The 13,726-nt window shown below is 51.0% G+C and overlaps 1 protein-coding gene across 1 annotated transcript in view; it reads left to right on the top strand.

Moving 5' to 3' along the window:
- gdap1 (ganglioside induced differentiation associated protein 1) overlaps nucleotides 1-13,726 on the top strand; it is a 29,049-nt gene that overhangs the window by 12,339 nt on the left and 2,984 nt on the right. Inside the window, exon 2 of the mRNA XM_064949688.1 lies at nucleotides 8,430-8,622. Coding sequence (XP_064805760.1) covers nucleotides 8,430-8,622 — 193 coding nt within the window. The remainder of the gene's footprint in view (nucleotides 1-8,429; nucleotides 8,623-13,726) is intronic.

Here is a 13,726-nt window from a genome sequence, read left to right as displayed (position 1 = left end):
GTAACTGTGCTGTGACTGTCCTGTTTAGGTGTGTCTAGATGTACCTGTGCTGTGACTGTCCTGTCTAGGTGTGTCTAGATGTAACTGTGCTGTGACTGTCCTGTCTAGGTGCGTCTAGATGTACCTGTGCTTTGACTGTCCTGTCTAGGTGCGTTTAGATGTACCTGTGCTGTGACTGTCCTGTCTAGGTGTGTCTAGATTTAACTGTGCTGTGACTGTCCTGTCTAGGTGCGTCTAGATGTACCTGTGCTGTGACTGTCCTGTCTAGGTGTGTCTAGATGTAACTGTGCTGTGACTGTCCTGTCTAGGTGTGTCTAGATGTACCTGTGCTGTGACTGTCCTGTCTAGGTGCGTTTAGATGTACCTGTGCTGTGACTGTCCTGTCTAGGTGTGTCTAGATGTACCTGTGCTGTGACTGTCCTGTCTAGGTGCGTCTAGATGTACCTGTGCTGTGACTGTCCTGTCTAGGTGTGTCTAGATGTAACTGTGCTGTGACTGTCCTGTCTAGGTGTGTCTAGATGTACCTGTGCTGTGACTGTCCTGTCTAGGTGTGTGTAGATGTAACTGTGCTGTGACTGTCCTGTCTAGATGTAACTGTGCTGTGACTGTCCTGTCTAGGTGAGTCTAGATGTACCTGTGATGTGACTGTCCTGTCTAGGTGTGTCTAGATGTAACTGTGCTGTGACTGTCCTGTCTAGGTGCGTCTAGATGTACCTGTGCTGTGACTGTCCTGTCTAGATGTACCTGTGCTGTGACTGTCCTGTCTAGGTGTGTCTAGATGTACCTGTGATGTGACTGTCCTGTCTAGGTGCGTCTAGATGTACCTGTGCTGTGACTGTCCTGTCTAGGTGCGTCTAGATGTACCTGTGCTGTGACTGTCCTGTCTAGGTGTGTCTAGATGTAACTGTGCTGTGACTGTCCTGTTTAGGTGTGTCTAGATGTACCTGTGCTGTGACTGTCCTGTCTAGGTGTGTCTAGATGTAACTGTGCTGTGACTGTCCTGTCTAGATGTAACTGTGCTGTGACTGTCCTGTCTAGGTGAGTCTAGATGTACCTGTGATGTGACGACTGTCCTGTCTAGGTGTGTCTAGATGTAACTGTGCTGTGACTGTCCTGTCTAGGTGCGTCTAGATGTACCTGTGCTGTGACTGTCCTGTCTAGGTGTGTCTAGATGTACCTGTGATGTGACTGTCCTGTCTAGGTGCGTCTAGATGTACCTGTGCTGTGACTGTCCTCTCTAGGTGCGTCTAGATGTACCTGTGCTGTGACTGTCCTGTCTAGGTGTGTCTAGATGTAACTGTGCTGTGACTGTCCTGTTTAGGTGTGTCTAGATGTACCTGTGCTGTGACTGTCCTGTCTAGGTGTGTCTAGATGTAACTGTGCTGTGACTGTCCTGTCTAGGTGCGTCTAGATGTACCTGTGCTGTGACTGTCCTGTCTAGGTGCGTTTAGATGTACCTGTGCTGTGACTGTCCTGTCTAGGTGTGTCTAGATGTAACTGTGCTGTGACTGTCCTGTCTAGGTGCGTCTAGATGTACCTGTGCTGTGACTGTCCTGTCTAGGTGTGTCTAGATGTAACTGTGCTGTGACTGTCCTGTCTAGGTGCGTCTAGATGTACCTGTGCTGTGACTGTCCTGTCTAGGTGCGTCTAGATGTACCTGTGCTGTGACTGTCCTGTCTAGGTGTGTCTAGATGTAACTGTGCTGTGACTGTCCTGTTTAGGTGTGTCTAGATGTACCTGTGCTGTGACTGTCCTGTCTAGGTGTGTCTAGATGTAACTGTGCTGTGACTGTCCTGTCTAGGTGCGTCTAGATGTACCTGTGCTTTGACTGTCCTGTCTAGGTGCGTTTAGATGTACCTGTGCTGTGACTGTCCTGTCTAGGTGTGTCTAGATTTAACTGTGCTGTGACTGTCCTGTCTAGGTGCGTCTAGATGTACCTGTGCTGTGACTGTCCTGTCTAGGTGTGTCTAGATGTAACTGTGCTGTGACTGTCCTGTCTAGGTGTGTCTAGATGTACCTGTGCTGTGACTGTCCTGTCTAGGTGCGTTTAGATGTACCTGTGCTGTGACTGTCCTGTCTAGGTGTGTCTAGATGTACCTGTGCTGTGACTGTCCTGTCTAGGTGCGTCTAGATGTACCTGTGCTGTGACTGTCCTGTCTAGGTGTGTCTAGATGTAACTGTGCTGTGACTGTCCTGTCTAGGTGTGTCTAGATGTACCTGTGCTGTGACTGTCCTGTCTAGGTGTGTGTAGATGTAACTGTGCTGTGACTGTCCTGTCTAGATGTAACTGTGCTGTGACTGTCCTGTCTAGGTGAGTCTAGATGTACCTGTGATGTGACTGTCCTGTCTAGGTGTGTCTAGATGTAACTGTGCTGTGACTGTCCTGTCTAGGTGCGTCTAGATGTACCTGTGCTGTGACTGTCCTGTCTAGATGTACCTGTGCTGTGACTGTCCTGTCTAGGTGTGTCTAGATGTACCTGTGATGTGACTGTCCTGTCTAGGTGCGTCTAGATGTACCTGTGCTGTGACTGTCCTGTCTAGGTGCGTCTAGATGTACCTGTGCTGTGACTGTCCTGTCTAGGTGTGTCTAGATGTAACTGTGCTGTGACTGTCCTGTTTAGGTGTGTCTAGATGTACCTGTGCTGTGACTGTCCTGTCTAGGTGCGTTTAGATGTACCTGTGCTGTGACTGTCCTGTCTAGGTGTGTCTAGATGTACCTGTGCTGTGACTGTCATGTCTAGGTGCGTCTAGATGTACCTGTGCTGTGACTGTCCTGTCTAGGTGCGTCTAGATGTACCTGTGCTGTGACTGTCCTGTCTAGGTGTGTCTAGATGTAACTGTGCTGTGACTGTCCTGTCTAGGTGCGTCTAGATGTACCTGTGCTGTGACTGTCCTGTCTAGGTGCGTCTAGATGTACCTGTGCTGTGACTGTCCTGTCTAGGTGTCTAGATGTAACTGTGCTGTGACTGTCCTGTTTAGGTGTGTCTAGATGTACCTGTGCTGTGACTGTCCTGTCTAGGTGTGTCTAGATGTAACTGTGCTGTGACTGTCCTGTCTAGGTGCGTCTAGATGTACCTGTGCTGTGACTGTCCTGTCTAGGTGCGTTTAGATGTACCTGTGCTGTGACTGTCCTGTCTAGGTGTGTCTAGATGTAACTGTGCTGTGACTGTCCTGTCTAGGTGCGTCTAGATGTACCTGTGCTGTGACTGTCCTGTCTAGGTGTGTCTAGATGTAACTGTGCTGTGACTGTCCTGTCTAGGTGTGTCTAGATGTACCTGTGCTGTGACTGTCCTGTCTAGGTGCGTTTAGATGTACCTGTGCTGTGACTGTCCTGTCTAGGTGTGTCTAGATGTACCTGTGCTGTGACTGTCCTGTCTAGGTGCGTCTAGATGTACCTGTGCTGTGACTGTCCTGTCTAGGTGTGTCTAGATGTAACTGTGCTGTGACTGTCCTGTCTAGGTGTGTCTAGATGTACCTGTGCTGTGACTGTCCTGTCTAGGTGTGTCTAGATGTAACTGTGCTGTGACTGTCCTGTCTAGATGTAACTGTGCTGTGACTGTCCTGTCTAGGTGAGTCTAGATGTACCTGTGATGTGACTGTCCTGTCTAGGTGTGTCTAGATGTAACTGTGCTGTGACTGTCCTGTCTAGGTGCGTCTAGATGTACCTGTGCTGTGACTGTCCTGTCTAGGTGTGTCTAGATGTACCTGTGATGTGACTGTCCTGTCTAGGTGCGTCTAGATGTACCTGTGCTGTGACTGTCCTGTCTAGGTGCGTCTAGATGTACCTGTGCTGTGACTGTCCTGTCTAGGTGTGTCTAGATGTAACTGTGCTGTGACTGTCCTGTTTAGGTGTGTCTAGATGTACCTGTGCTGTGACTGTCCTGTCTAGGTGTGTCTAGATGTAACTGTGCTGTGACTGTCCTGTCTAGGTGCGTCTAGATGTACCTGTGCTGTGACTGTCCTGTCTAGGTGCGTTTAGATGTACCTGTGCTGTGACTGTCCTGTCTAGGTGTGTCTAGATGTAACTGTGCTGTGACTGTCCTGTCTAGGTGCGTCTAGATGTACCTGTGCTGTGACTGTCCTGTCTAGGTGTGTCTAGATGTAACTGTGCTGTGACTGTCCTGTCTAGGTGCGTCTAGATGTACCTGTGCTGTGACTGTCCTGTCTAGGTGCGTCTAGATGTACCTGTGCTGTGACTGTCCTGTCTAGGTGTGTCTAGATGTAACTGTGCTGTGACTGTCCTGTTTAGGTGTGTCTAGATGTACCTGTGCTGTGACTGTCCTGTCTAGGTGTGTCTAGATGTACCTGTGCTGTGACTGTCCTGTCTAGATGTACCTGTGCTGTGACTGTCCTGTCTAGGTGTGTCTAGATGTAACTGTGCTGTGACTGTCCTGTCTAGGTGCGTCTAGATGTACCTGTGCTTTGACTGTCCTGTCTAGGTGCGTTTAGATGTACCTGTGCTGTGACTGTCCTGTCTAGGTGTGTCTAGATTTAACTGTGCTGTGACTGTCCTGTCTAGGTGCGTCTAGATGTACCTGTGCTGTGACTGTCCTGTCTAGGTGTGTCTAGATGTAACTGTGCTGTGACTGTCCTGTCTAGGTGTGTCTAGATGTACCTGTGCTGTGACTGTCCTGTCTAGGTGCGTTTAGATGTACCTGTGCTGTGACTGTCCTGTCTAGGTGTGTCTAGATGTACCTGTGCTGTGACTGTCCTGTCTAGGTGCGTCTAGATGTACCTGTGCTGTGACTGTCCTGTCTAGGTGTGTCTAGATGTAACTGTGCTGTGACTGTCCTGTCTAGGTGTGTCTAGATGTACCTGTGCTGTGACTGTCCTGTCTAGGTGTGTGTAGATGTAACTGTGCTGTGACTGTCCTGTCTAGATGTAACTGTGCTGTGACTGTCCTGTCTAGGTGAGTCTAGATGTACCTGTGATGTGACTGTCCTGTCTAGGTGTGTCTAGATGTAACTGTGCTGTGACTGTCCTGTCTAGGTGCGTCTAGATGTACCTGTGCTGTGACTGTCCTGTCTAGATGTACCTGTGCTGTGACTGTCCTGTCTAGGTGTGTCTAGATGTACCTGTGATGTGACTGTCCTGTCTAGGTGCGTCTAGATGTACCTGTGCTGTGACTGTCCTGTCTAGGTGCGTCTAGATGTACCTGTGCTGTGACTGTCCTGTCTAGGTGTGTCTAGATGTAACTGTGCTGTGACTGTCCTGTTTAGGTGTGTCTAGATGTACCTGTGCTGTGACTGTCCTGTCTAGGTGTGTCTAGATGTACCTGTGCTGTGACTGTCCTGTCTAGGTGTGTCTAGATGTAACTGTGCTGTGACTGTCCTGTCTAGGTGCGTCTAGATGTACCTGTGCTGTGACTGTCCTGTCTAGGTGTGTCTAGATGTAACTGTGCTGTGACTGTCCTGTCTAGGTGCGTCTAGATGTACCTGTGCTGTGACTGTCCTGTCTAGGTGCGTCTAGATGTACCTGTGCTGTGACTGTCCTGTCTAGGTGTGTCTAGATGTAACTGTGCTGTGACTGTCCTGTTTAGGTGTGTCTAGATGTACCTGTGCTGTGACTGTCCTGTCTAGGTGTGTCTAGATGTACCTGTGCTGTGACTGTCCTGTCTAGATGTACCTGTGCTGTGACTGTCCTGTCTAGGTGTGTCTAGATGTAACTGTGCTGTGACTGTCCTGTCTAGGTGCGTCTAGATGTACCTGTGCTTTGACTGTCCTGTCTAGGTGCGTTTAGATGTACCTGTGCTGTGACTGTCCTGTCTAGGTGTGTCTAGATTTAACTGTGCTGTGACTGTCCTGTCTAGGTGCGTCTAGATGTACCTGTGCTGTGACTGTCCTGTCTAGGTGTGTCTAGATGTAACTGTGCTGTGACTGTCCTGTCTAGGTGTGTCTAGATGTACCTGTGCTGTGACTGTCCTGTCTAGGTGCGTTTAGATGTACCTGTGCTGTGACTGTCCTGTCTAGGTGTGTCTAGATGTACCTGTGCTGTGACTGTCCTGTCTAGGTGCGTCTAGATGTACCTGTGCTGTGACTGTCCTGTCTAGGTGTGTCTAGATGTAACTGTGCTGTGACTGTCCTGTCTAGGTGTGTCTAGATGTACCTGTGCTGTGACTGTCCTGTCTAGGTGTGTGTAGATGTAACTGTGCTGTGACTGTCCTGTCTAGATGTAACTGTGCTGTGACTGTCCTGTCTAGGTGAGTCTAGATGTACCTGTGATGTGACTGTCCTGTCTAGGTGTGTCTAGATGTAACTGTGCTGTGACTGTCCTGTCTAGGTGCGTCTAGATGTACCTGTGCTGTGACTGTCCTGTCTAGATGTACCTGTGCTGTGACTGTCCTGTCTAGGTGTGTCTAGATGTACCTGTGATGTGACTGTCCTGTCTAGGTGCGTCTAGATGTACCTGTGCTGTGACTGTCCTGTCTAGGTGCGTCTAGATGTACCTGTGCTGTGACTGTCCTGTCTAGGTGTGTCTAGATGTAACTGTGCTGTGACTGTCCTGTTTAGGTGTGTCTAGATGTACCTGTGCTGTGACTGTCCTGTCTAGGTGTGTCTAGATGTACCTGTGCTGTGACTGTCCTGTCTAGATGTAACTGTGCTGTGACTGTCCTGTCTAGGTGAGTCTAGATGTACCTGTGATGTGACTGTCCTGTCTAGGTGTGTCTAGATGTAACTGTGCTGTGACTGTCCTGTCTAGGTGCGTCTAGATGTACCTGTGCTGTGACTGTCCTGTCTAGGTGTGTCTAGATGTACCTGTGATGTGACTGTCCTGTCTAGGTGCGTCTAGATGTACCTGTGCTGTGACTGTCCTCTCTAGGTGCGTCTAGATGTACCTGTGCTGTGACTGTCCTGTCTAGGTGTGTCTAGATGTAACTGTGCTGTGACTGTCCTGTTTAGGTGTGTCTAGATGTACCTGTGCTGTGACTGTCCTGTCTAGGTGTGTCTAGATGTAACTGTGCTGTGACTGTCCTGTCTAGGTGCGTCTAGATGTACCTGTGCTGTGACTGTCCTGTCTAGGTGCGTTTAGATGTACCTGTGCTGTGACTGTCCTGTCTAGGTGTGTCTAGATGTAACTGTGCTGTGACTGTCCTGTCTAGGTGCGTCTAGATGTACCTGTGCTGTGACTGTCCTGTCTAGGTGTGTCTAGATGTAACTGTGCTGTGACTGTCCTGTCTAGGTGCGTCTAGATGTACCTGTGCTGTGACTGTCCTGTCTAGGTGCGTCTAGATGTACCTGTGCTGTGACTGTCCTGTCTAGGTGTGTCTAGATGTAACTGTGCTGTGACTGTCCTGTTTAGGTGTGTCTAGATGTACCTGTGCTGTGACTGTCCTGTCTAGGTGTGTCTAGATGTAACTGTGCTGTGACTGTCCTGTCTAGGTGCGTCTAGATGTACCTGTGCTTTGACTGTCCTGTCTAGGTGCGTTTAGATGTACCTGTGCTGTGACTGTCCTGTCTAGGTGTGTCTAGATTTAACTGTGCTGTGACTGTCCTGTCTAGGTGCGTCTAGATGTACCTGTGCTGTGACTGTCCTGTCTAGGTGTGTCTAGATGTAACTGTGCTGTGACTGTCCTGTCTAGGTGTGTCTAGATGTACCTGTGCTGTGACTGTCCTGTCTAGGTGCGTTTAGATGTACCTGTGCTGTGACTGTCCTGTCTAGGTGTGTCTAGATGTACCTGTGCTGTGACTGTCCTGTCTAGGTGCGTCTAGATGTACCTGTGCTGTGACTGTCCTGTCTAGGTGTGTCTAGATGTACCTGTGCTGTGACTGTCCTGTCTAGATGTACCTGTGCTGTGACTGTCCTGTCTAGGTGTGTCTAGATGTACCTGTGATGTGACTGTCCTGTCTAGGTGCGTCTAGATGTACCTGTGCTGTGACTGTCCTGTCTAGGTGCGTCTAGATGTACCTGTGCTGTGACTGTCCTGTCTAGGTGTGTCTAGATGTAACTGTGCTGTGACTGTCCTGTTTAGGTGTGTCTAGATGTACCTGTGCTGTGACTGTCCTGTCTAGGTGCGTTTAGATGTACCTGTGCTGTGACTGTCCTGTCTAGGTGTGTCTAGATGTACCTGTGCTGTGACTGTCATGTCTAGGTGCGTCTAGATGTACCTGTGCTGTGACTGTCCTGTCTAGGTGTGTCTAGATGTAACTGTGCTGTGACTGTCCTGTCTAGGTGTGTCTAGATGTACCTGTGCTGTGACTGTCCTGTCTAGGTGTGTCTAGATGTAACTGTGCTGTGACTGTCCTGTCTAGATGTAACTGTGCTGTGACTGTCCTGTCTAGGTGAGTCTAGATGTACCTGTGATGTGACTGTCCTGTCTAGGTGTGTCTAGATGTAACTGTGCTGTGACTGTCCTGTCTAGATGTGACTGTGCTGTGACTGTCCTGTCTAGGTGTGTCTAGATGTAACTGTGCTGTGACTGTCCTGTCTAGGTGCGTCTGGCCATAGCAGAGAAGGGACTGATCTGTGAGGAGTATGATGTCAGTCTGCCTCTTAGTGAACACAACGAGCCCTGGTTCATGAGACTGAACCCGGCAGGAGAGGTACCAGTCCTCGTCCACAATGACAACGTCATCACAGACCCTGTTCAGATCATGGACTATCTAGACCAGAACTTCAGAGATGGCAAGTAACTGACCCCTGACACCTAACCCTTAACCCCTAACCCTTAACCCCTAACCCTGAACCCCTAACACTTAACCCTTAACCCCTAACCCTTAACCCCTAACCCTTTACCCCTAACCCTTAACCCTTAACCCCTAACCCTAATCCCCTAACCCTTAACCCCTAACCCTTAACCCCTAACCCTAAACCCCTAACCCTTAACCCCTAACCCTTAACCCTAAACCCCTAACCCTTAACCCTAAACCCCTAACCCCTAACCCTTAACCCTAACCCTAAACCCCTAAACCCCTAACCCTTAACCCTAACCCTAAACCCCTAACCCTTAACCCTAACCCTAAACCCCTAAACCCCTAACCCTTTACCCTAAACCCCTAACCCTTAACCCCTAACCCTTAACCCCTAACCGTTCCCCCTAAGACACGTCAACAACCCCCAAAGTGTCAATGTATAATACCTGATCAAATTGACACATGGATTTTCAGTGCTCAGTTGTGTTCCCCTTTTTTATTGCATCTCTTCCTCCACTCTCAACATCCCTGCCTCCACTCTCAACATCCCTGCCTCCACTCTCAACATCCCTGCCTCCACTCTCAACATCCCTGCCTCCACTCTCAACATCCCTGCCTCCACTCTCAACATCCCTGCCTCCACTCTCAACATCCCCACCTCCACTCTCAACATCCCCGCCTCCACTCTCAACATCCCTGCCTCCACTCTCAACATCCCTGCCTCCACTCTCAACATCCCTGCCTCCACTCTCAACATCCCTGCCTCCACTCTCAACATCCTTGCCTCCACTCTCAACATCCCTGCCTCCACTCTCAACATCCCTGCCTCCACACTCAACATCCCTGCCTCCACTCTCAACATCCCTGCCTCCACTCTCAACATCTCTGCCTCCACTCTCAACATCCCTGCCTCCACTCTCAACATCCCTGCCTCCACTCTCAACATCCCCACCTCCACTCTCAACATCTCTGCCTCCACTCTCAACATCCCTGCCTCCACTCTCAACATCCCTGCCTCCACTCTCAACATCCCTGCCTCCACTCTCAACATCCCTGCCTCCACTCTCAACATCCCTGCCTCCACTCTCAACATCCCCACCTCCACTCTCAACATCCCCGCCTCCACTCTCAACATCCCTGCCTCCACTCTCAACATCCCTGCCTCCACTCTCAACATCCCTGCCTCCACTCTCAACATCCCTGCCTCCACTCTCAACATCCTTGCCTCCACTCTCAACATCCCTGCCTCCACTCTCAACATCCCTGCCTCCACACTCAACATCCCTGCCTCCACTCTCAACATCCCTGCCTCCACTCTCAACATCTCTGCCTCCACTCTCAACATCCCTGCCTCCACTCTCAACATCCCTGCCTCCACTCTCAACATCCCCACCTCCACTCTCAACATCTCTGCCTCCACTCTCAACATCCCTGCCTCCACTCTCAACATCCCTGCCTCCACTCTCAACATCTCTGCCTCCACTCTCAACATCCCTGCCTCCACTCTCAACATCCCTGCCTCCACTCTCAACATCCCCACCTCCACTCTCAACATCCCCACCTCCACTCTCAACATCCCTGCCTCCACTCTCAACATCTCTGCCTCCACTCTCAACATCCCTGCCTCCACTCTCAACATCCCTGCCTCCACTCTCAACATCCCTGCCTCCACTCTCAACATCCCTGCCTCCACTCTCAACATCCCTGCCTCCACTCTCAACATCCCTGCCTCCACTCTCAACATCCCTGCCTCCACTCTCAACATCCCTGCCTCCACTCTCAACATCCCCGCCTCCACTCTCAACATCCCTGCCTCCACTCTCAACATCCCTGCCTCCACTCTCAACATCCCTGCCTCCACTCTCAACATCCCTGCCTCCACTCTCAACATCCTTGCCTCCACTCTCAACATCCCTGCCTCCACTCTCAACATCCCTGCCTCCACACTCAACATCCCTGCCTCCACTCTCAACATCCCTGCCTCCACTCTCAACATCTCTGCCTCCACTCTCAACATCCCTGCCTCCACTCTCAACATCCCTGCCTCCACTCTCAACATCCCCACCTCCACTCTCAACATCTCTGCCTCCACTCTCAACATCCCTGCCTCCACTCTCAACATCCCTGCCTCCACTCTCAACATCTCTGCCTCCACTCTCAACATCCCTGCCTCCACTCTCAACATCCCTGCCTCCACTCTCAACATCCCCACCTCCACTCTCAACATCCCCACCTCCACTCTCAACATCCCTGCCTCCACTCTCAACATCTCTGCCTCCACTCTCAACATCCCTGCCTCCACTCTCAACATCCTGCCTCCACTCTCAACATCCCTGCCTCCACTCTCAACATCCCTGCCTCCACTCTCAACATCCCTGCCTCCACTCTCAACATCCCTGCCTCCACTCTCAACATCCCTGCCTCCACTCTCAACATCCCTGCCTCCACTCTCAACATCCCTGCCTCCACTCTCAACATCCCTGCCTCCACTCTCAACATCCCTGCCTCCACTCTCAACATCCCTGCTTCCACTCTCAACATCCCTGCCTCCACTCTCAACATCCCTGCCTCCACTCTCAACATCCCTGCCTCCACTCTCAACATCCCTGCCTCCACTCTCAACATCCCTGCCTCCACTCTCAACATCCCTGCCTCCACTCTCAACATCCCGGCCTCCACTCTCAACATCCTGCCTCCACTGTCAACATCCTGCCTCCACTGTCAACATCCCTGCCTCCACCCTCAACATCCTGCCTCCACTGTCAACATCCTGCCTACACTCTCAACATCCTTGCCTCCACTGTCAACATCCTGCCTCCACTCTCAACATCCCTGCCTCCACTCTGCCAGCTGTTCATTTTGATCTTTTGTTCTTCCTCATTATTATTGTTATTATTATTATTATTGTTATTATTGTTATTATTATCATCATTATTATTATTATTGTTATTATTATCATCATTATTATTATTATTGTTATTATTGTTATTATTATTATCATTATTATCATTGTTATTATTATTATTATTTTTATGGTTATTATTGTTATTATTATTATTGTTATTATTATTATTATTATTATTTATATGGTTGTTATTGTTATTATTATCATTGTTATTGTTATTGTTATTGTTATTATTATTATTATCATTATTATTATTGTTATTATTATTATTATTATTATTGTTATTATTATTATTATTATTATTATTATTATTGTTATTATTATTATTATTTATATGGTTATTATTGTTATTATTATCATTGTTATTGTTATTGTTATTGTTATTATCATTATCATTATTAGTGTTATTTTCGTCTTTGCTCATTGTTTTCATTCACTATTATCAGTTTCATTTTGTTCCCCTGTTGTCTTGGTTGAAATGGATCCATCTCATGTTGTTCAGCCTAGTCTACTGCAGAGGGGATATTCTGGTAAGCATTCGGAGAGGAGAGGAGAGGAGGAGAGGAGAGGAGGGGAGAGGAGGAGAGGAGAGGAGAGGAGGAGAGGAGGAGAGGAGAGGAGGAGAGGAGAAGAGAGGGAGAGGAGAGGAGAGGAGGAGGAGAGGAGGAGGAGGAGGAGGGGAGAGGAGGAGAGGAGAGGGAGAGGAGGAGAGGGAGGAGAGGAGGAGGAGGAGGAGGAGGAGAGGAGGAGAGGGAGGAGAGGAGGAGAGAGGAGGAGGGAGAGGAGGGAGAGGAGAGGGAGAGGAGGAGAGGAGGGAGAGGAGAGGAGGAGAGGAGCGGAGAGGAGAGGGAGAGGAGGAGAGGAGGGGAGCGGAGAGGAGAGGAGAGGAGGGAGGGAGAGGAGAGGAGGAGGCGGAGAGGAGGAGAGGAGGGAGAGGAGGAGGAGAGAGGAGGAGGGGAGGGAGAGGAGAGGAGAGGAGGAGAGGAGAGGAGGGAGGGAGGAGAGGAGAGAGGAGGGAGGAGGAGGAGAGGAGGGAGAGGAGAGGGAGGGAGGAGGAGAGGGAGGAGAGGGAGGGAGGAGTTGAGGAGGAGAGAGGAGAGGGAGAGGAGAGGAGGGAGGAGGGAGGGAGAGAGGAGGGAGAGGAGCGGAGGCGGAGAGGAGAGGGAGAGGAGAGGAGGAGAGGAGGGAGAGGAGAGGAGAGGAGAGGAGGAGCGGAGAGGAGAGGAGAGGAGGAGGCGGAGGAGGGAGAGGAGAGGAGAGGAGGGAGGAGGAGGAGGGAGGAGGGAGGGGAGAGAGGAGAGGAGGGAGAGGGAGGGAGAGGAGAGGAGGAGGAGAGGAGAGGAGGAGGAGGAGGAGGAGGGAGGAGAGGGAGAGGGAGGGGGAGGAGAGGAGCGGAGGCGGAGAGGAGAGGAGGAGGAGGGAGCGGAGAGGAGAGGAGGAGAGGAGAGGAGGAGAGGAGGAGAGGGAGGAGGGGAGAGGAGGAGAGGGAGGAGGAGGAGGAGGAGAGGAGGGAGAGGAGGAGAGGAGAGAGGAGGAGAGGAGGAGAGGAGAAGAGGAGGAGAGGAGGAGAGGGAGGGGAGAGGAGAGGAGAGGAGAGGAGAGGGAGGAGAGGAGAGGAGAGGAGAGGAGAGGAGGAGGAGGAGAGGAGGAGGAGGAGGAGCGGAGAGGAGAGGAGAGGAGGAGAGGAGCGGAGAGGGAGAGGAGAGGAGAGGAGGGAGGAGGAGGAGCGGAGAGGAGGAGGGAGGAGAGGAGGAGAGAGGAGGAGAGGGAGAAGAGGAGAGGAGGAGGAGGGAGAGGAGGGAGAGGAGAAGGGAGAGGAGAGGAGAGGAGAGGGGAGAGGAGAGGGAGGAGAGGAGAGGAGAGGAGGAGGGAGGAGAGGAGAGGAGGAGAGGAGAGGAGAGGAGAGGAGGAGAGGAGGGAGGGAGAGGAGCGGAGGAGGGAGAGGAGAGGAGAGGAGAGGAGAGGAGGAGAGGAGAGGAGAGGGAGAGGAGCGGAGAGGAGAGGAGAGGAGGAGAGGAGCGGAGAGGAGGGAGAGGAGAGGAGAGGAGAGAGGAGAGGAGGAGAGGAGAGGGAGAGGAGAGGAGGGAGAGGAGAGGAGAGGAGAGGAGAGAGGAGAGGAGGAGAGGAGAGGAGGAGAGGAGAGGAGAGGAGGAGGAGCGGGCGGAGAGGAGAGGAGAGGAGGAGAGGAGCG

Source organism: Oncorhynchus masou, chromosome 30 (genome assembly GCF_036934945.1).
Source record: "Oncorhynchus masou masou isolate Uvic2021 chromosome 30, UVic_Omas_1.1, whole genome shotgun sequence".
NCBI lineage: Eukaryota > Metazoa > Chordata > Actinopteri > Salmoniformes > Salmonidae > Oncorhynchus > Oncorhynchus masou.
Note: the sequence above shows the minus strand (reverse complement) of the source record. Positions and strands in the feature narration are given on the sequence as shown.